General features: G+C 39.0%; 1 protein-coding gene across 3 annotated transcripts in view; it reads left to right on the forward strand.

The window, feature by feature from the left end:
* The window catches only part of dpp10 (dipeptidyl-peptidase 10 (non-functional)), a 274909-nt gene that overhangs the window by 135126 nt on the left and 116614 nt on the right, over nt 1–23169 (forward strand). For all 3 annotated transcript variants that reach the window (XM_042494908.2, XM_042494909.2, XM_088082895.1), the window contains 2 exons: nt 15085–15199; nt 20045–20140. In XM_042494908.2, the coding sequence (XP_042350842.1) occupies nt 15085–15199; nt 20045–20140 (211 nt within the window). The remainder of the gene's footprint in view (nt 1–15084; nt 15200–20044; nt 20141–23169) is intronic.

A 23169-nucleotide genomic window follows, 5' to 3' on the forward strand; every position in this document is an offset into this window, starting at 1 on the left:
AATGAGCATACATTTGGCAACAGTGGAGTGGAGACTGAGCAACTGCACATACGTCCTCTGAAACTACAGATAAACTACACATAAGGTGTGTACAGCCTGTCAAATAAAATCACTGTGAATTAAATCTAGTCACTTTGGGGCAGAAATAACCTTTCAGTGACAAAATAACAGCTGCAATCATTTTTTGCCAAGTTAGAAATTGCATTTTATGCATTATATTTGTCTTTTAAAGGTATTTAGTACCAAAGTGTCTCAATGAACAAACATAAAAATATTCAGCTCTTGAAAACATCTTCTTAAGATTTCCACAGACTTTGTTTTAGTTTCTGGTTTAGTCAGACTTTGGATGGAATTATTTAAAGACACCAGGAAACATCAGTGTGTGTCTCATCCAGCCACTCACGCCGAGCTCTCATTATTATTATTCCCAGGAGCAGATGTCGTGATGTAGGGGCCAGGGGCCACATGCTTATTGCCTTATTTTCAACCTTTCTCTGACTGGGAATGTTGGCAGACTATTGGATCTTTTATAGCCAAATGCAAAACAGAAAGAAAGGCAGCTTCTTCTGCAACTGATGTGTGAAATGGGCATATGATATCAGTTCAAATTGATCACAGGCCCATGAATACATTTAATTCAAAATCGTATTGTGGCAGACTTATTGATATCGGTAAATATTGTATTATTAGCCAAAGAATCAATATATTTTCTGATGATTTACACCTTGTGTAAATTATCCATTTGATCGGTAATTTGGGATTCATCTTTCTGTCTTTATCAACTATCAGGTGGGGCTTAACCCTTTGAAACCTGGATCGATATCACTTTTTTTGTGCTAGGTTCAGACAGATTTCGCAAATCTTTAAACCTTTGGCCCTTGTGCAAATTATTTTTTTTAATTTATTTTTTTTGTTAACATCGGGAAAAGGCAGTGGGGCAAGAAAAGTCTCTCAATATGCAAGACATTAATAATTTAAAAAATAATTTTAATAAAGCATAGGGAAATTCCTAAGCCTAAATTATATTTACAATTATCATAATTATATGTTTTAAATACTTTTAGAGAATAATTACAATTTTAAGCACTTTTTTTCAGGCCATTTCCTTTTTTTTTAAAATTACCCATTTTTGTTATAATTGTTTTTGTTGTTAAGTTGTTTGTATGTTTTTTGCAGATTCTGTAGTACTTTTAAAAAACATTTTCTTTCCGTTTATTTAGGTAATCTCTTAATAAGTTACTCATTGCCTCATTGCCAGAAATGAAGCAATTGTTTTTTTCAGGTTTCAAAGGGTTAAAGAGACAGACAAAATTACCTGTAGTGCTGTTTATCAGTCTAGATAGTTTTGGTGTGAGTAGGCGATTATTAGAGATATCAGCTGTAGAGATGTCTGCGTTCTCTCCAATATTAAATGTCAGCTTGTGGTGCTCAAAGTTTAAAAAATACATTTGAAAAACTCAACAGCAATGTCTTTATCCAGAAATCATGATGCAGTTATTCAAGGCATTCTTGTTTTGAGTAGTTTTAAGTAGGAGCTATTTTCTCTCTAATGAACTACACCCGCCAAACGAATCATGGTACAGAAGGAAGCGTGCATCTGCTGCTACACTGAGCTTGCTAATGTTGCAAATCAGCCAAGGAGGACGCCAACAATGTTCACATCTTGTACTGTCACAAGCGTGATCCTCTCATCATTATGCTTTTCTAAAATTGTGCAGCCCGAGTGTGCATATAGTGAAAAGGGGCATCCCTTTGTGCTGCAGTCAGGGATTGTTGCCCCCACACTTTGAATGCTTGATATGTGGCTTGTGTAGTGAGCATACCTTTCCACACTGACTATTGACAAGAATCAAATATCCAGACTTTCTCAAGCTTGGGAAGAAAATCAATGTCCAGGTTGAATTGCCTGAGCAGAATATACGGGCTTCACTCAGTTTGACCATTTTGCCCTCTGTCTCTTCAACTCATTGTTTGAAGGTTGGTTCTGGTTCCACTGCTTCTCTTTTCACTCCTTTGTCATTTATCATTTCGCTCCATGTGAGTTATTTAAGGCAGCGGCTTGACACAGGTGTAGGCTGCGTCAGCTCGGGGGCACTCTGACTTTGGCTGGGGAGTATTTGTTTGATATGCATAGATACCTCTTAACATTACTTTTTAACATGCCACAGACTTTACATGTATATCCCAGAGGAAGGCATGCAAGACTACAGTTTATCCATTCTAAGAAAGTGTTGTTGTTTTAATCACTAACAACTGCATAAACAAAGAAGCAAAGGTGCTGTTGTGCTGCAGTTTTATTCAGATGACAGGGTAAGATGACTAGGGCTGTAATCAACCAAAGAAAAATTTGATCAGCTAAAATTCTACTATTCAACCAGCTGCTTAGTTGGAAGAGGGAAAAAAAATCTGGATTTTTAACTCCAGATTAATAGAATCTCCACAGTTTACTGAGTGTACTCTACCTGGTAGAGTGGTCTGTTAGAATTTGGAATATTGCAAACCCCAACACAAAACTTTGTTTAAATGCCGTTAGCAAGGACTAAAGACATCTTTGCAGTCTACAATCACAATACTGCAATTTTCACAATATTGTAGTATTATTAATAGGAAAAAATGACTTCAGATGCTTTTGTTCTTCCAGCATTTAAGCAGCAGCCCTTGTATAACATTTTTACCATTTCTACCTCTTTTCCACTAACGCTAACTCGTGTGTGTGTGTGTGTGTGTATGTGCATGCGTGCGTGCGTGCGTGTGTGTGAAAAATGAGGATCATTTTTTCAGCACCGTCCCTGGTTTGCAGTAACTAATGTTTCTCCTGCTTCTGTATTGCTAATGTCAGCGTCCATGTTAATACACAGTAATATCATTGCACTGCTGTGTGAGTTAACAAGCTTGTATCTGAAACCAATATGGCAGGGACAGTGACTAATTGAGAATTATCTCACATGGACCAAAGGCCAATGGCTGTGTCCTTCAGGGCAGGGCTGATAATGCTAAATACAATACGATGACAACATGTAGCTAAGCTTGCCGTTTCCTATTAGCCAGCAGATCAATTTCAGATGTTAAGCCTCAAGACCCCAACGTGACTTTGGCGCTGGCTGTCAGTGATTCACGAGGCAGTGAGAAATGGTATTTCATGGGTAAACAAAAATAAGCCAGTGCAGATGGCATTATTTTTTTTCTCCCTCTCCGACCTGCTGTCACTGTTAAAATGGCTCGGCTTCTGCTGAAACGCTGCTTGTCATTTGTCACGCTCCCTCCAAGGTCAGAGTCCAGGCGAGGGTAAGCTCACAGCTCTATAAATAGCCCCGCTCCTCTAACAGTGGGCTTGGTTGCATGCGCACGTGCGCGTGCATTTGTGCCCAAACAGGTGCGTGTGCACGGTGAGCCACTGAGGAATAAGCTTATTAGCAGGAGTTTGATGAAGATGGCAGGGGTCTTAATCAAACATCTCAAAGGCAGCATTATCATTCTAATTTTACATAATGTCTTATCATTCTCCCGCTCTCCCTCTGTGAAAATGAGATGTATGCCAGCAATGAGACAATAAGTACAGGGATGTGTGGAGGGCACTTACGAAAATATGCCGTATTTTCAACGCTAAAATAAAATAACAGCTATGTCTGTCTCTGACCCTCTAAGTACCTGCCTAAATGACTGTGTTTCAGCTTTTTACAGACGTCTCCTGCAGCCTTCATGCAGGAAAAATGGCAACAAACTCAGCAACGAATGAAAGGACATTAAAGCCTAACACGCAGACATGTTTAAAAAACACACAGAGTATCTTTGGTGTTTTTTCAATTTCAATTTTGGATGGGCCAAAATAATTTTGGCTTTGCACTTTAATTATAGAAGTTAACACTGTTTGCCTTTGGCATTATTGATGTTTATTTGATATAATGATGTCCCTCTGACTAGCGCGGCTGGCTATTATAGTACGTCTTACATTTTTTTCTACAACCGTTTCAGTGGCGAGATAGCTCATTATTTACTCATGACAGTTTATTACATGCAGCCCTTATATCCTATCAGTCTTGTTTATTTTTTCACTGTGAATTGGTTAATGTTAGACCAGAACATCCATTCACTTAGAACACTTACATGTTAATCCATAAATGTCAAACACGAGGTCATGCTGTTGTGCTGAATATCAGCTGTGTTTCCATCTAGGGCTGGGGTGACGCGTTGACGTAATCGCCATAATCGATTGCGTAAATACGTCGATACATATGATGTGCGTCGACGTTGCAGCATTTCACACAGCGCGCGCCATGAGAGCGTGAGCAGTGCCGATCGTGTTGTTTTTGTTTTGGCGCTCATGTTATCAATTTAGAGCATGCACACTGCCTGCCTGAGCAGCACTTGTCAGGCGCGTCTGAGCTGCGTGTCAGCTGCGGCACATCTAGAGGAACGGTGGCTCGCCTTTTTTTTTACGCATGACGCTCACATTTGGAGCAGGAAAAGACTGCTGACAAACTTAATAATTATATTGACTCTTTACCACCTTATACTGCAGTCTCTTTCTGTCACAGAGATGAGGAAATACAAAGATGTTTATTTAACCTCAACTTCCCAAAAGCTATCTGACTGCCAACAGAATGCCATCAGTTGCTGATACAATGTATTTTATTTTAAAACATTTACAGGACGGGGTTGTCAGCTGTGCAGGAGCTTATATAACTTCATAAATGAGAGGAATATGTGCTTATATATGTGAAAATACAGCACTCATATCAGCAGGCAGCGATATGCCTTTAGGCCCAGTTAAGGCTGGACTATTTTGATGCAGAAAGAATGGACTAGTTATAATTATTTCTGCACTAATTTGACTGTAAGATGTTTTGTTGGACTGCTAGATTTGAGGTTTACTGTAACAAAGAGTAACTGTTTTGTTAAGTGACTTGAATTTCACATTGTTTTATTTATTTTGCTGTTGGATTGCTAAATGTAGATTGCACTACATTCCTTTTACTTAAATGGAACAAGCTCTTGCATTCATTTTATTTTGGAGAGACTTTATATCAGACTGTATACACAAATTACCAGTTAAGACTGGGCTAATTTTTGTTGGGAAATAATGCTCTGCAGCGTTTTAAATTGTTTTTTTTGGTAAATTTGTTGAGATACTAATCGATTAATAAAAAAATAATAGTTAGATCAATATAAAAAAAATTGATAGATTAATCAATAAAAAAATAATCGTTAGGTGCAGCCCTATTTCTGTGGTAGGCCTAGCCAGCCCGTTCTCATTCTGAACCTGTCATATAGCGCCACTTTGGCAATGTTTTTGGATAAAGTTCATGATACCAAAAGGCACCTTTAACGTGTGCCACTGGACTGAGAATGCAGTCCGACAGAACTGCTCGCAGTGTAATCATACACAGGCAGACAGCTGGATTACACCTAGCGTGTCTGCAGAAGAGTATCAGGTTGAAATGCTGCCACTAAGGAGCATGAAGCCAGTAAGAGTGGTGGTGATGGGTCCAACAAATCCTGGACTTCATATGGGAGTCTGGTGTTTGCTTCGTGTCTGAAAGCGATGTTTTTTCAACACCTAACCATGTACATCCTTCTCCTAATCCTAACTATCTATGCCAGCATGTGTGTTTGTTGATGTTCCAGTGTTGGTTTTCACTTGCTTGTCTTGTTTAGATAAAACTTGGGCTGGGGCGAAGCGTAGACGTAATTGACGTAATCGATTATGTAAATACAATGATTTACGAAACACGCGTCGAAGGAGGATGTAAGGCCCATTTTACACAGCACGCATCATGAGTGCGAGACGTCAGCCTCGCCGAGCAGCAACGCGTTTCATGCATGTGGTGTTCAAATATAAGAGTTATTGTAACGTTGCTGCCGTGTCGCTGCCTGCTGCTATAAGTGCTGTATTTCTGTATTTAAAAGCACAAATTCCACTGATTTATGAAGTCGTGCAAGCTTCTGCACAGCCGACAACACAGTCCTATAAATATTTCAAAGTAAAATGCCTTGTATCAGCAACTGATGTGATTCTGTCCACAGACACTGTCAGAGGGCTTTTGTTTTGAAAGGAAAGCTGGGTTTCAGCTGCAGCATATCTAGAGAAACTGTGGCTCGCCGCGACGCACACATTTGTCAGCAGGAATACACAGTAAAAATGATCTTTTCATGTTATATTGACTCTATACCACATCTTACTGCAGTTTAAAAGTCTCTGTCACAGCGGTGAGGAAATCTAAAAGGTAATAAATAGACTCAGAAGTCCACTGCAAAGTGGTATCATGACAAACTGCAAAGGTGGAGCATTTGACGACTTGAGCCAAGAACGTGTTGGCCAAGCCAATGTGGATATTGTCAGGTAAAGTCAATTGCAAACTGTATGCTAACATTGTTTATTAAAAAAGACCTTAATTCCACCCATATAAATCATATATTCTCTTTCTCTCGCACCATGTTGTTGGGTGTGCTCTAGGTCAGCTAGGTCATGTATATTTGCAGAACAAAAAAATGATAGAAGCGTAATAAATGTTGTTTCATTTGAACTATTTTAGAAGGAGAAAACATTTTCTAGTCGTGTGTATTGTGTGTTTAAATCTTAATTTTAGTTATCAAAAATGACAGTTGAGAAAATAAATCATTTAAGAAAGGCCGCTTTTACAAGTAGACAGGCCCTGGCCCCTTAGGCCCAACCACAATGCCGTGCCTGCAGTCGAGTTTCCCCAAAAGATAACAACGCACAGCATGCATATTCCAAGATTGTGGATTAAAAAAACAAAAATGGAGGGCACCTTTAAATAACTGACAGTACAATGCCAAATACAGACAGATTGCACCATACGTAGCCTATGCACTATAAATATACTGCAAGTTCCATTTTGAGTCAGAGCAGTCAAACAGCATTCAGCTCTGCGCCTCTCCAGTCCTGTTTGTTCTCAGCTCTCATTATAGGCTCTCTATAATAATGTGAGCTATTGTTATTTTTTATATCAAGTTGTTTTCCCTTCAGTTTTCAAGGCTATTCTTGCTATTTCAAAGACAGATGATGTGATTATAGAAAATGGCCTCTGTTAGCACGCAGCTAAGCCATACGATTGCCAAGGGACTGCTTTGCAACAATCAGGGGATTTTTTTTTTCCTCTATCGTGTGCTTTACCGCTTCATACTGTACCTCAAATGCCTTCCAGACACTGATTATTGAAAATGATATGGAATAATCTCACTGCATACTGTCAAATGAAACTAACTCAATGGCATGATTTGAATTGTGCAAATGATACTTTAAGTGTCACTCCACTGATTTTACACACAAGGATCATTTTACTTATCGTGGCTACCACTCAGTGTGAATACAGCTATAACATGTCCTCTGAGTAACCCTGATGATGTCATCAGGATACTATCATCACTGTTCACTCAGCTTCTCCCCTCAATACTTCTCCAACAACTAATGTGTCCCGTTATTTCTTGTGGTGGACTTTACCTGATGAATAATTCATTGTATTGACTGAGTGTGATGGCATTTGTCCCACAGAGAGCAGGTAGAATTACAGTCAGTCCCTTTAATTAAATGAGGCCTCTAATCATTGTCTGGGTTGAATGAATAAATAATAACTGATGGAAGTAAAATAGGAGGCAGGGATTTTTTTTCTCTGCTGGCTTGTAGTCAGGACACTGAGATTCAACAATCACTTTTTTCTTTAACTTTTTGAAACTTAAAAAAATTGGCTTTATCTCTCAAGAACATGGAAAGAAAGCAATGAGCGAGGAAATTACACAAAATTAGTAAGAAATAATAATAATACTACTTATTATTATTATTATTATTATTATTATTATTATTATTATTATTATTATTATATATAATGATAAAAACAGCATTTACAAAGTACTTTGTACAAAAAACGCAAAGCATGCATGCAAGAAACCCCAGAGTCAATAACAATAAAAGGTGAATGTCGAACTAAAGCGAGACAAGAAGTAAGGAATATAGTTTAGAGGCAGAAGAAAAAAACTGCAAATTAAAGGGAGGGAACAGAAAGTATAATTATTATTAATAATAATAACGAGGACAGAGACAGAGTAAAAAGATAAGTTAAAAGAAAAATTTAAAAGATAAATTAAAAGACCAATTAAAAAGAGATAATTAATAACTAAAAGGATACAGGAAAATGACCTAAAAATCGTCAGGAAAAAAAGGCAAAACACACAAAGAGGAAATGATCTGCAGTAAGTGCTATAAATAGAGTTTTTGTTGACATTTAGCCCTTTTTAAAATGGTAAATAATAACCCCGCCTTTCTCTTTTCTCTCCCTATCTTTTTCTCTTCTTAAAAAAATTATTTTTTAATTCATCCTCAGGTTATTTTCTTGTCACCTTTTCATAATTTCTTGCAGTTTGCAGGCATCTCTTACCAAGTTGATCATTGCCTTTTTAGCCCATTTTTCATAAAGGAAATCAAGCCAAATTAGTAAGGTTTCAAAGTTTAAAATGCTTGTGAAAAGTGTCTGAAAACCACACGAGAAAACTGATGTCGATCCAGGTTTCAAAGGGTTAATAGTTTTACCATCTGTGTGAAGAGTGAGCGTGGAGTCTAGTAGCAGGGATAGAAAAAGGCAAGATTCATATGAGCAGTGAGACGTCAGCTTCTTAGACATCCATCCGTTCAGTCCACACACACTTCGACCTCTGTAATGGCATCGCTGTCCTCAGGACCAGCTGTCCTGTCAGAGGCTCAGCTCCTAGGGAGCCGAAAGCAGCTGGACCGACTGTGTGCACCAGACTGAATAATATCACAAACTCACGAGATAAAAAGAAAAAAAAGTAAGGAAAGCATTACATTTTTTTTTAGCAGTTTTTAACTATTAATAAATTAACCCTTATAAACCTGGAGCAACATCATTTTTCTTGTGCTGTTTTCAGGTGCCTTTTACAAGTATTTCAACATTTGAACCTTGAGCACATTGGTTTGAATTTCTTAACTAAACATGGGAAAAAAGACAATGAGAACGAAATGTCCTGCAAATTACGAGAAATAAGTACATTTAAAAAAAAAAAAAGCTATGGAGAAATGTCCAGAAAACTATATATCTAGTTGTCATAATCCTATAATTAAAATGATTTTACAGGCTGATTATATTTTATTTGTCTAAAAATAGAAAAGCTAAGAAAAAAAGCAACTATTTTATAACTATCACAATTACATATTTAAAATTAGAACTAATAATTTGTAAGCACTTTTCTTGAAGTTTTTTTTTATTCCCTCTAACTCTTTCTTTTTTAAAATACTAATTTTTCAGGTGATTTTCTTGTAACCTTTTACAAATTTCTTGCTAATCTTTGGGTGATTTTCGTTGCTCATAGCCTTTTTTCCTGTGTTTTTGACAGAAATCAAGCCAATTTGCTCAGGTTTCAAAGGGTTATTTTGTTTACCCTGCTCGCTGAAGTTCCACTTTATATGCCCATAGTGAAAACAGAAAACCTTGATCAGTAACATAGAATAAAAACATACAGACAATGGGTGAGATGTGTGAATTGAACAGTCTAATGAGATTGCACTTAGCAACATTTCTTTCTGTAATAGTGCAACTGTAGCTGATTTGAAGACCACTTAAAGCAACACTTACAGTCAGTAGGCAATTTGTTAGTTTCTTGTATAGATTATAGTTTCAGGAAGAAACTGACAGATGGGTGGGACTTACAGGGTGGAAATTACAAATCCATCTGCTACTTCAGGACCATGCTCAGTGCCATGGATTTATCATGCACAGCACAGTTAGGCCACCGATACTTAAGAGACATGCTCTCTGCCAGAGATTCAAACTCACACAGAGCTCTGTTTTCACTGTCTACTTTTTCTTCTGATGCACTTATTTCTTCTTCTTATTTCGTGTCTCACCTATGAGAGGGATAGCAGGTTAGCAAGAGGGGCACATTTTTGTCATTTTGCCACAAAGGGGTAGCGAAATGATTTCCAGTTAAAAAACAAAACAAAACAGCTCGTCCCTTCTGCCTGTTGTCTGCCATGTTTGTTTCCTTTAAAGTCATGTTTGATTGCACAAGATTTTGGCTTCCAGAGTTAGGACTTTGGTTGTTTGTTACTAACTTCTCAAAGTGTCTGTTGTGCTGTTTGGGATTAATTGTTCCGCACACTATAGGAACAGAATTGTTAAAAAATGTATAATACATGTTGTTATGTGTGGGGTCATTGACATTCTTCACATTGGTTAGGATTTGTAAAATCATTGCGTGTGGGCCAGAATTTACCAGCAAATCCCTCTTCTCTTCAAAGTGGCAACCAACTTTGTTCTTAGAGGCAATGACTTTCTGATTGAACCTGTAAGACAAAAAAGCTACTCAGATATTCTTTTGTATTTCAAATTTAAATACAATTATCCCCAAAATAGACATGTTCTTGTCCCAAATCATCACATGTTGCCACCTTTGTCAGTGGACTTTTACATGTACATATTATATTCTAGGTATCCTTCTGTATTTTCTGTTGATGTTCAGACATGCTGCAACCAATGCTGGGGTGTCAACAAACGCACATGGTTAGGTTAAGGCAACAAAAGCATAAGACAACAAAAGCACATGGTTAGGTTTAGGGAAAAAACATCATGGTTTGGCTCTTCATTCATACCAGAAGCAAATACCAAGCTCCCAGATGGAAGTCCGGGGTTTGTTGGACCCATCTGTCATCCCTCCCACCCACCCTATACGGACCTTCCAGCTCCTTATATTATGTTGAGCAGCAGAGTTTCAACGTGATGCTGTCCAGCGGTGAATCATACAGCCGTGACAGGTTCACTCTGGCTGTGGTATCAACTTAAACCACACGTCTGCACATCATACTGCAGCGCCAGGTGCAGTCTGACCAGCAAGCTGCATATCACAGCATCCCGAAAGGTTCTTTCCTGCTGTGTTATAAACTGACGCCACCAGGTGTTGTTTCATACAGCCACAAAAGTTGGCTTTTGGCATTGCATCACGCCAAAATTATTGACAAAGTGGCAGGATCTGACAGCTTCAGAATGAGAATGTTATGCAAAAACATATAGACCAGGGTTTGGTCTTTTGGTTGGTGTTGACATGGGCTGAACGGCTTTTTGGTACAGACATACAATGATATAAAGCTAATTATCTAATCCCTGGTAAGAAGGCAAGCAAGCATATTTCCCAAAATATTGGTGTATTTGGCACTTTTCAAAATGACTACTTTTCAGTTGGTTGTACTGTTAGCACCAGGGGCCATTTAAGTTACGCTGACATTTTGCTCTGACATTTAGACATATGCAATTATACAATCCCTGTGTATATGATATGGCATCCTTGGCCCCTTTGCAGGGACTCTTTTCTTGTACAGCAAATATTATTCCCAATATATATATTATTATTACAGTGATATGCTGACAGCTTATCATTCCCTTGCACAGCAGAGCTATACATTTATAGATGGTAAAGCAGCTAACCAGTACAATAACTGTCAGACTCCTGGTGTGATAGTGAATATGGAGGTAGAGGGGAATGGGTAGATAAAGGAAAAGGCCTTTGTCCTCTACTTTTACTTTCAGGCAGGCAGAAATGAAGGCTCAAGCTTTCTTGTCCTCACTGCCCAGCCTGTTAGGAGTTTTTTTTATAACTGTGGGTGTCCTTTTGTAGCACATACTGGCACTTTTAAGTAAATGAACACATTTTGAAAATGAATGACATGGTGACAGAAGAATCAAGGGGAAAAACAGCTAGCAGAGACAAAATATACTCGTAGGGAACACAATTTGAGCGCATGACTTGTTGTTTGTGTCGTGTTGGATGTTGTCACATGTGTGGTAAAGATTACATCTATCACATTTTCTTTCTTTAGAAATAATGATGTGCCTCATTAAAGAATGTTGATGTAAGAAAGTAAAGGGTCTGCCAATTCTCGTTAACTAGTTTTTATGCAGGCATTTTTTTTTTTTTTGTCCATCCGTCTTTCCTATTCTTGGGAATGTGATATCTCAGGAATGCCTTGAGGGAAATTCTTTAAATATGGCACAAATGTTAACTTGGACTCAATGATGAACAGATTAGAATTTGGTGGTTATAGGTCAGTGGTCCAGGTCACTGTGACTGCCTCCATGTCATTCTTAAATGCATTAACTCAGGAACACCTTGAGTTTTTTTTTTTTTTCCAATTTTGGCATAAATGTCAACTTGGACCCATTGATGAAGCGGTGGTTGAATGTCAAGGTCACTATCACCTTGCATCTGTCTCATTCTTGTGAATGTGAAGACACCTTGAGGGAATTTCTTCAAATTTGGCACAAACGTCCACTTTCAATCATCGACTAACTGTTTAGACTTTGGTAGTCAAAAGGCGAGGTCACTGTGACCTGGTTTGTCAAATTTTTGTAAATGCAATATTTCAGGAACACCTTTTGAGAATGTTTTCGAATTTGGCACAAACGTCCTCTTTGACTCAACTACAAACTGATTCCAATTTGGTGTTCAAAGGTCAAGGTCACTGTGACTTTGTGTCACATTCTCGTGAAAGCGACATCTTAATAAATGGCACAAATGTCCATTTGAACTCAACAATAGACTGATTGGAAAATGGCGGCCATAGGTAAAGGTCACTGTGCCCTCAAAAAATATGTTTTTAGCTATAATTCAATAATTTATGTGCTAATCATGACTAAATTCACACAAATATCTTACAGGGTAAAATGATGAAGTGATGAGATTTTTTATCGCAAAAGGTCAAAAACACTCCTCTGGCAATAATCCAACCTCATAACTCATTTACAGAAGGAGAAACATTTTATCAAATACTGAATTGGTGACACTAATCTTTATTTTCCACATTGGACCTGTGCTGGTTTTATAGATCTTCTGTGTTGCCGGATTGAATGTGTGTATATGGCATCAGTGTTTTCACAGACATGGATGTAAACTGTAAGTGCAACTTGACTGGTTTGCGGAGGCAGACAATTACGAGGTGGTAATTCTCTTTTTTAGTTTGTCATTATTATTTTGTCTGACACAGTGCCAACACTTAATAGTTCCATTTTGTCAAAGAGCTGCTGAAGGCCTCAGTCTGTCCTGTATCTACATAGATTTAGTGAGGAATGTATTTCTTCTGATGAGGGTCCAGTGATGGAGATAAAGGATTGCTGTCTCGTCTCCTTCTGTCAGGTTTATCAGGGCCCTTCCCAATAATGGTAATAAGAGACTCAGCGGGTCAGAATTCTCTTAGTGGTTCTATCATTGCTCATAATTGAGTTAATAAACTGAGGATGATGATTCAAATGTGGCTAAATAGGAAATTGGGGGGAGAAAATGAGATCGAGAGAAAGTGAAAGAGAGAGGGAGAAAGAATCTCATGCATGGAGGCACAAGGGCAATTTAGAGTTGCTGTCAGTTTTCAAGGACATGTCAGCTTTTTGTGGTATTAATGAAACGAGCAGCGGCCCAAGTCGCGATAATTGAGCGGTCTTATGAGTCCGAGGGGGGCTGTGAATAATGTATCACTGCATCTATGTGCTGTGTGTCTGCGGTCATGAGGACCGTAAAGTTGCTCTAATGCTTGAGTACACTCATGTCCTCCTGTTATTCAGTCCAAGAAAGTAAGGAGAAAATTAGTTCCAAACGGATTAGATTTGGGCTGTGATCTTCTCTGCCTGCTGCTATATAGTGTGTGACAAATAACTGGATGTACTTGAGTCATAATTGGCTCATCAGTCAGCATGTGTGACATTTCTCGTCATGACTATCAGATGAAAAAGTGAGCTGCTTTTAAGCCAATATGTGAAGGACTTAGAAAATGGATTTCGGAGAAAGTCTGAGACGGATGCAAAGAAAGCTTCTTTGTAACGCAGAACCCAGCTCTAATTGGCAATCATTTTTCCCCCTCCCCTCCAGCCAAGCGAGATGTAGTGGTTGGTTGGTGGTCAATGATCACTGCATTTCACCCGCAGGGTTTTGTGGGTAATTGAGGCCAGGAGGAGCTGCAGTGCGAAGAAATTTATAGGGGGGGAGAGGCTTAATTCACCTTATCAGAGGCAGCAGATGTGGAGGAAGACCCAGTTTAAGACCCTCTAATACCAGGACTCAGATAGGAGTTGTAGGCAAAAGCTTCACAAACTCTCTGGGATAGCTTTTTCAGTGTAGATGCTATCTCTGCTACTCTTTGGTCACTCATATTGCTCAAACCAAGTCTTTCCATAGCTATTTTGACCGGCAGAGCCCTCTAATGCAAAGGCATGCTGTATTTCTTATCTGCCAAACATCTCCAACTGAGGGTCGTAACACCCAACATCCAACTCAGCTGCAGAAAGTATTTGTTTTCCACAGGCCAGGAGGTGTGCTTCAAGGGAAAGGCTGGCTAAGCATGCAAATACTCTCCAGTTTTCAGCAGTGAAATGAGAAACAGAGCATTTCATTTTTCCGGCTTACAGTGTGGCTCAGGAAAAGCCCTTCATTGCAAATCCTTCACCGTGCAGGGGATAGCATTGATAATACAAAGCCTCAATGTGACCCTGGTTAATAGGCACTGTAAGTTGTACCTCTGTGTGCTGTAGGTGTGAACAGTATATGATTATAAGGACAGACCTGTGATGCTGTGCCTTGAAGGCTGCGTTACACTGCAGGCAAATCAGATTTTTGTCTCAAATCAGATCTTTAAATCTTTAAAAACCTGAGCGAATGGGTTTAAGTTCTTTCTAAAACATGAGAGAAGGCAACGAGCAACTAAAGAAGATATGGCTCAAAAATTAGCAAAAAAAAACCCCAAACCCCGAAATAAATAAATAAAAAAAAAGAAAGTGACTGAAGAGAAAGTGCTGAAAATGTAAAAAAAAGTATCATGTTTTCATTCTCTCAGATTTTATTTTGACAAGGAAACAGAGATGAGATCCAAAAGGTCATTGGATGACAGCAACATTCTCTCAAATGACCTTTCAACTTCACCTGTATTAGCAATGAAGAGGTCATTAAGTAATGTAAAACAGATTTTTGTGTAACCAAGCCTCTCTCAGCTGGGAAAGTCTTTACATTCATCATGAAAATACATCAATTTTCCTTTTCCTCTCTCACCTCCGCGTGTCTCTTTCCTTCTCTCTGCAGGACCTGGGTGGGGTGAGTCCCCCTCAGAGGAACTGGAAAGGGATTGCCATCGCTCTGCTGGTCATCTTGGTGGTCTGCTCTCTAATCACCATGTCTGTCATCCTCCTCACACCAGGTAACACTCCGCCGTGATTGTGCTCTGCTTTGTAAAAGGGCCTGTTACTTACTCTGCTGCAAGAATCTCAATTTTACTGCTGTTTTTACATGCTCCTGTGGCTGGTTTCACAGCAACATTCAAGAGTTTGTGCCAAAAAAATCACAACAGCTCTACCAAGCTTTTTTTTGCTTCTTGTGTCGCATAGTTTTGGTTTAAGGAACTGCAAATTTTGTTCGTATTAATTGTTAAGCTTGTTCTGCTGCTACCAAGTAACCCCAAAATTTTGGGTTTGCCCTATATTATAATGCTGTAAAAGCCATATTAAAAAATAAATAAGCCTGTTCAACCTATGCATTTAGTCTGTCAGCATTTCTCCCCAGGTCATCCTCTTTACCCTGTTAAGTATATACATATTACAGCATTAATTTTTTATTGCACCTTTTTTTAATTAACTTTTTACCTAAATCAGTGAATATATTCTGACCACAACATAACAGTGAAAACTGTGCAACAATATATATATGTAATATCTAGGAGACAGGATTGCACTGCCCCATAAACCCTTTTTACAGCTGTTTTCAGTTAAAAAAAGCTTTGATAATCCCACAATACCTGCTACGTACCAGACAGCATACTGACAAAGTTAGCCACAAGAGCTAATGGGGGAGTGAATATTGGTTTTACATTTGTCTGTTTTCCAGAAACATGAATTACTGCCAATATTGTTCTGTGTCTTACAGATGTGTACTTAGGGTTTGCAGACATGTTAGACATATCCACTTTACAAAGCCATAATATGTTAAATGTATGTTATTTATGTTATGTATGTTATCTAACATGCTTTGGAGTTCCCTAATTTGAACACCTGGCCCACTATTATGCCATAGATAGCCTTGGTACTCCAAACTATTTAGGTACCTATGAGACCCCTCCCACCTCAAACCCGGTGTCTCTGTATCACACAAAAATCTGATCCAGTAAGCTGAGCATCATTTTTTGGCTACTTTAACACTATTATACACCGTATACCTGCTTCCAGAATTATAAAAGAAAAACCCCAATGTTCCACAGATGTAAAATCATCATAATCCACTGGCCAAGCAGCCACACTCTCCCCTGGTGGATTCCACGCTTGGTTAGACTTTCATTGCCTCCATAAACAAACATGCTGTGTGGAGTTATCAAGGAAAGCCAACATGGCTGACATTCAAAAGGACTTGGCCCTCCTATTCTGCTCACAATCAGCAGCTGTCCTATTCAGAAGGAGCTTACAATTGGCACGTTCTCTTCCTGCTAAAGGCATAACATTTCATAATTAAAAATGAAACATTTCCAGGGGCAACATTGGAACAGCTTAAGGATTTTCTAGCCCAGTAATGATCATGTTAATGAACATATGAAATGCCATTCTCTGGAAAAATTGTTCTTCTCTGGGCATATTTCTCATTGCTGTAAACCTGGATTGAAAGGGCACTGAACTCATCCGACTGCCACGCAAATGTAAACATCCAGCTCTTTCCATTTTTGTCTTGTTAAACAGGAAAACCTTGTGGCTACAGGAAATACCTGATTTTATTTTATTTATTTACTGTTTGGAGGCTGCAGGAATTAAAGACTGAAACCCACTTTAAAACGTAAACCTTAAAAGCTTCTTCAATCAGATGTTGGTCACTAATGGGCAGAATCATTTAAATTGTCTTTCTGCTCACCTGGCTAATGAAAGGCCAATACTGACTCTTTATCATGTTTTGGTCTCCATTAATGTCTGAAAAATATCTTGAGCTTGCCTCAGTGTTAATGTCAAAATGTAGCTATTTGGTGCTGGGCAGGTTGCATACTGTGGGTTTATTTTAACAACCACACTGCTTGCTACAGAATGAGAGTGTACATGTGGTTGTAGCTGACAACAGCAGGGACAACAGATAACTTTTTTTTTCTTTTAAATACTTTTTTCTTTAAATACTACTAATGTCCCTTTCTATCGTGTGTGTCCCTTTGTATCATGTGTGTCCCCTCTCTAAATTCTAAGGTTTTGTGGGTCTATGAACGCAGCACAGGCAGAACTCTTTTTGAGCTCTTTTTTTCCTCAGCAGGTTGTAAATTTAGGGGTGCATAATTAATCTATCGATACATTCACAGCTGATCAGACAAGATTAATGGATGAGAGAAGCAGCTGCTGTGAGTAAATTTAAATTTTTAGACTAAGCAGAATGAACGGTTAAGTTGACCTTTAATTGTGACTGTCGTTCTGCTGCTCTGTCTGTGCACAGAGTACACTTTGAGAGGTGCAGACTATGTTTTGGGCTGAAAACCCAGTTTCCATGGCTGGAAAAGTAGAAATGTCTTTGTAAAAAACAGTTGCATTTCGTTGCACTATCATTTAACAAACATAGAGTTGAGTTGCTTTAAAAACAGCTGCAGTTTGGCAGGCCTCTCATCTAGGTAACACTCTTTTCACCGTCTCCTTTACCTCATATACTATGTCACTTTAGAAACAATGATATAATATGTATGAAATGTACTAATGTATCCATGTTTTGTAGAAACATCCAATGCCAACATTTCTCCTCCTTGCAGATGCAGGCAATCAAGTGCACAGACAGTTAAGTGATTTATTGGTGAGATACATGAGCTCCATGCAAAGGCAGAAAGACTGAAGAGAAGTAGCTGATAATCCACAGGTGCACGCAGGTTCAGGTTCCAGGGTTCAGAAGCTGGAAAGCAAAGGTACAAAACAACACTGAGAATCTGTCCAGGGGCAGGTGGAGATGGGCTTGTCTAAATAATAATGGGGCGGGATTTGCGGTGAGTAGGTGAACGTAGGAGTCAGGTGATTGATGGGAAAGTCTGAGGGCATCTGGTGGATGGATGGAGTATGGCATGTCTGTAGAGTTCCTAAGAAGTGATGGTGAAGTGACTGGGAGACAGGGACAGAGGGGCAGACAGAGCAGAATTGAAACAAGTGAGGCAGCTGCTGCGACGCTAAGTGACAAGGTTGTGACATTTTGCTGGTGTCTTTCGTCTGCACTGACAGAGAAACAAGATGTCGCTGTTGGACTTAATTGGGGGGAGCAGACGATTCATAGTTCAGTTTCAAAGTGTTTTAAGTGTAAAATCAAGTTCAAATTCATTAGAATAAACCTTCATTGACAGGATAAAGAAAACTTAGTTTTTCAAGGGATTTTTCACAGGACGTGTTTGCGCTTGAAAATCCCTTGGTTCTGTATTTTCATGTAAACATGGTTCACAAATCCCTCACTGAAATAGGACCAGATGTCTTTATGCCTCAGGATTTGTGCATGTGCTCTGACAAATATTAGGCTCATTTTAGCATTTAAACATAAATGCACAACATAAAGAAACCTTTTTTAATAACATTCTGTTTGTTATGGCTCTGTGCAGCAATAGGCGTGGCCAGCGGCATTGTGTGTCTGGGTTGTCCGTCTGTCTGTTTGTGCATCTGTCTGTCCATTCATCCCAGTATTTCAAAAACACCTTGAGGGATTTTTTTTTTAAGTTGACATAAATATCAGCTTCGACTCGACAATGAAGTGGGTAGATTTTAATGATCGTAAGTCAAAGGTCAAGGTCACCGTCAACTTGCATCTATGTCATGTTAACGTTAACAGAATATCTAAAAGAACAACTTCAGCAATATCTGAAGAACCTCCGGTTCAACTTCACTGTGACGTCATCATAATCTGCTGATGACGTCACAGTAATTTTCAGTAATGGCCAGAAAATTGTTTTTAAACAGTTTTCTGGCCATTATTCAACATCATAACTCCGGAACAGAAGGGAGACATTTGGTCAAATACTGAATTAGTAACACTAGTCTTTGGTGTCCACCTTAAGATGTTCTGTTCTGCTGTGGGGGGAGGTGTGGTTGAAGTATCCATGTTGTTTATCTGTAACTTGGCTGGTTCATGGAGGCATACAACCAACAGTAATTTTAGTTTGAATATATTGTAAGATACTAACTTAGTGGGAAATGTTACAGCTGAAAAAAACATGCAAGTTTTCTCTGTTCAACCAACTACGTAATACTGTCCTGTAATATATTACTGTCTAATCTATCTTAACATAACTGTGGCATTCTGCAGTTTCTTGTCACTTATTTCCAGCCTATATGCTGATATGATAAATGCTGATGTAGTGTATATCAGACTCTGTTATTGATATCAAGGTAAAATGAATGAAATGTTTTATTTTGTCAGCATCACCCAGTAAAAAATAAAATGTGTGTCTTGGTAAGGCCAAGTAAACACTGTATGATTTTAGCCCTTTTTGACCTGCATGACTCATTTCAGAGTCGGGTTGAATTTTTGCTAATACTTTATTGGCCATTGTCAAAAGCCAAGATGCTCCACAGGGGCGGACGGTCTATTTTAAACGTACAGCATGAGCTCTTAGTTCCTGACTTCACGATCGGACCGCACATGGTAAGCACATAAATTGTGAGCACATAAATTGTGAGCACATAAATTGTGAGCACATAAATTGTGACGTTTGGCTTTACCTTGTAGACGATTTACTTGTACAGTATGAGATGGAATTAAACAACAGCATTTCTAATATTATACAGTGTACAGTGTATTCACACACATAGTAATGGTTCCCCAGGGTGCCCTCTAGGCGCCTTTGTCATATGTTTTAAAGGACTTAACTTGAGGGGATCTACATGCCTGTGGTGGAAGTGAATCCCAAGGTCAGCTAATGCAGGAGATTGATTTCAAGCTGCATGCATTCTGAAAGCAAATGGGCGAACTACATAGAGCTGATAACTGGAGAGAACGTCACACCTGTGTAGGACCCTTATTGTACTAATGTTCAACATGACAAATCATGGCTTGTTTTTTGCAGCTGACAGCCAAGCTGGAAGTGACACCAAACTGACTGTGGAGGATCTGTTCAAACCTGAGTTCAAGGTCCACGATCCCGAGGCCAAATGGATCAATGGTGAGTAATCCCCAATATTCACTGTACCTGCTGGAATTTAGAGCTTTCCTGATAATTCCTTAAGTCATGGATGTAAATGAGTTAAGCACTGACATGGATGAAATATAAACACAAATGTAGGATGTACTTAAACAGTGGTCATAGCCCTCTGTAGGTTTTTACTTCACCCTTTCCACTCGACAAAATACCCTCTAGCACCCACCAATATCTGGCTTTTGTTTTAATTGGAAAAGGTTACAATGTGAATAATTTCCCTGGAAAATAACTTTGTGGTATTCATGGGTATTCAGTGTTTCCTCTAGGATTTTTTTCAGCAGCGGGGGCAGGCTCTCCGGGGAGCCGTGGCGGCGTAAACAAATGACGCTTTTTAAAGGCTGAATGTAAAAATAAAAAATAATAACAAAAATTCAACAATAAAATAATAAAAACAATAAATAATAATTTCTTGATGGGGCTGTAATCAGTGGCAAAGTTTGCACCCAGGCTCAGAACAATGGATTTTTCTTGGTTTTTTGTAGAACAGCTCTAAGGCTCTGTTGTACGGAAATTCCCCAACAGGTGGCCCGTTGATGCTCAGCAGCATACATGCTGCAAGGTGATCCCCCTGCAGCCTGTTTCTCAAGTCAGTCTTCACCTACAAATAGAAACAATAATTTTTTTTTTTTTAACCCATTTAGGGTCCCAGCCTGATAGCCTGTGTTTCCCTTTATGTTTTTCTCCTCTCCTCTCATCTCTCTCTCCTGCACCATCACTTTGCTCTCCTGCTCCTTCACTCGGCACTCCCCCTCCTGTACTCTGCTCTCCTTCACTTTGTTCCACTGCTCCTCCCTGTCTGTTACTTGTCTTATACGATTACATAAAACATTAACGTTAGATAATTTACACTCATGTCACATTTGATTACAAGTGTGAACATAATTTTTTACCTAACCATCATAATTTGAGTCAGTAAAAAGGCTAATGATACCTGACTAGCGCCATCCTCATCAGGCGTCTTTCTCTTCTTTGAAAAATATTTGAACAAGCTCATCTGAAAATGCAGTCAGCAGTTACATCATGGCGTGTATATCGCTTAATGCTATCAATTAGTTTACTCAGGTTAGCGACACTGAGTTGAGTTGGCACCGGGCCCAATTAACTTAAGCTACGTAACCTTAGCTGGCCATCAATATTTTGCGAATGTTTATTTAACTAATAAAATCTATTATAAGTTTTCTTAAGCTAATAAGTCTACCTTTTCTCCAGTAAGTTGCACGTTATTTTCAAGCCAACACTCCTCTGACTCTCCGACCTGATGCCTGGATGCGAGTAGCTAATTAACGTCGGCACCAGTTAGTTGTGTTGGGGGGTGGGAGGGGGCGGTGGTATCTACCCCAAAGAGTAGATACGGAGCAAGATAGTTATCTGCCTCAGCACTCGCGACACCCAACGCAGTGCAGGACTGTGCTGTGATGCGGTGGTGGTGTATTTGCAATTTAAAAAACAAAAACAAAAAAAAAAAAAAAAACGACATTTGAAGGAGCGGCGGGTAGGATTTAGGAGTGGCGGGCCGCCACTCCTAAATGAGTGTAGAGGAAACACTGGTATTTATCAGCTCCAGCTTCGAACAGCTCCGGTCGGCAGCCATGACAATTTGACACCTGGGTGGACACACTACTCTTCACCCCTTTTCTGACGTGGTGTAACGACACTGCTACAAATGAGGCTTCCATAAATTATCTGTCTCCATCCCAGCAGCACTTGAACATCATTCCATATTAGACAGGATTGAGTTTAACTCTTTGAAAGCTGGATCAATTTCACTTTCATGTGCTGCGCCCAGACGCCTTCACAAGTATTAAAACCTTGTATTTTAATTGTTTAAACCAAAATTGGTTTGCTTTCTTTTAGAAAACATTGGAAAAAAGATAATGAGCAACTTTGTAAGAAGAGCAAATTACAAATTGCAGGACATTAGTGAACTTGGATTGTTTTTTTCTAAAGCAAGGCAGAAATGTCCAAAAAGTTATATTTATAATTATGATAATCATATATCTAAATTATTTTAAGAATTCTTCTTTTTTGGGGCTGCATTTCAGGTAATTTCCTCGCAGATATTATGTTATTTTCTTAAAACATTTTTTGGGGTTATTTCTTCTTAAGTTGCTCACTGCATTCTTCCTATGTTTTAAAAAAAATCAAGCAAATTTGCTCAGGTTTCAACAGGCGAAACGAAAGACTGAATAAGTAGCAGATATGAAAAAGAAATCACCAAAGAAATCAACATTTTCATCCATGCTGCTTTCCACTGTTTACTTTCCTGGTGTGTTGGTGCTGTCGAACATGACAAATTAGTAGGAAAAAAAGGAATACTTGTCTACTGCAGTGCTGTGTACATAGCTTTGGTCTAGTGGCAATGCAAAATCACATGTAGTATCACATGTTTTTAACCTGTTTTCCTGCGTTAGGAAACCTGCGTATGTGCTAATTTAGGTAGAAAATGGCAATCTGAGGGCAAATGAATCATTCTAATGAGGCTTCATTGTTTGATGACAGATTAATCTGTCACCAGACTTATTTACCTGCCTGTTCCATGAATCGACAAATTCAGCATAAATGTAGCGAGGCTGGAATCGAACTGCTGCGGCGAGGATACAACCTCTCTATATGGGGCGCTGCTCTATCCACTGAGCCACCAAGTGCCCCTGCTGTACATAAATTTAAACAAAACACACATTGACTCTACCTTGATGTGAGTGACATCTCGAGGAGTTGTGAGTGTGCTTTGCAAAAGCAAACAACAGCTCAGCCTTTGTTGAGCAGCGGGGATGACATCTCTGTCTGCCGTCTCTCCTGCTTTGTAATTGCGACTCACTAAAAACAGCAAGCAGACAGTTCCGTTAAAACGAGGCTGCTCCGTTTCACCCTAGCTTTACCTTGCATGTAGTTATGCAAATCGGGATGGTGGGATTTATTTTCCCTCGCCTTATTTACATTGTATTGATTCCTTATTTGCCAGAAGGGGATCATATGTTAAGCCTGGAAGGCTT

The sequence above is a fragment of the Plectropomus leopardus genome, chromosome 10, assembly GCF_026936395.1.
Source record: "Plectropomus leopardus strain MGB_pleo_1.0 chromosome 10, ASM2693639v1, whole genome shotgun sequence".
Classification (NCBI taxonomy): Eukaryota; Metazoa; Chordata; class Actinopteri; order Perciformes; family Serranidae; genus Plectropomus; species Plectropomus leopardus.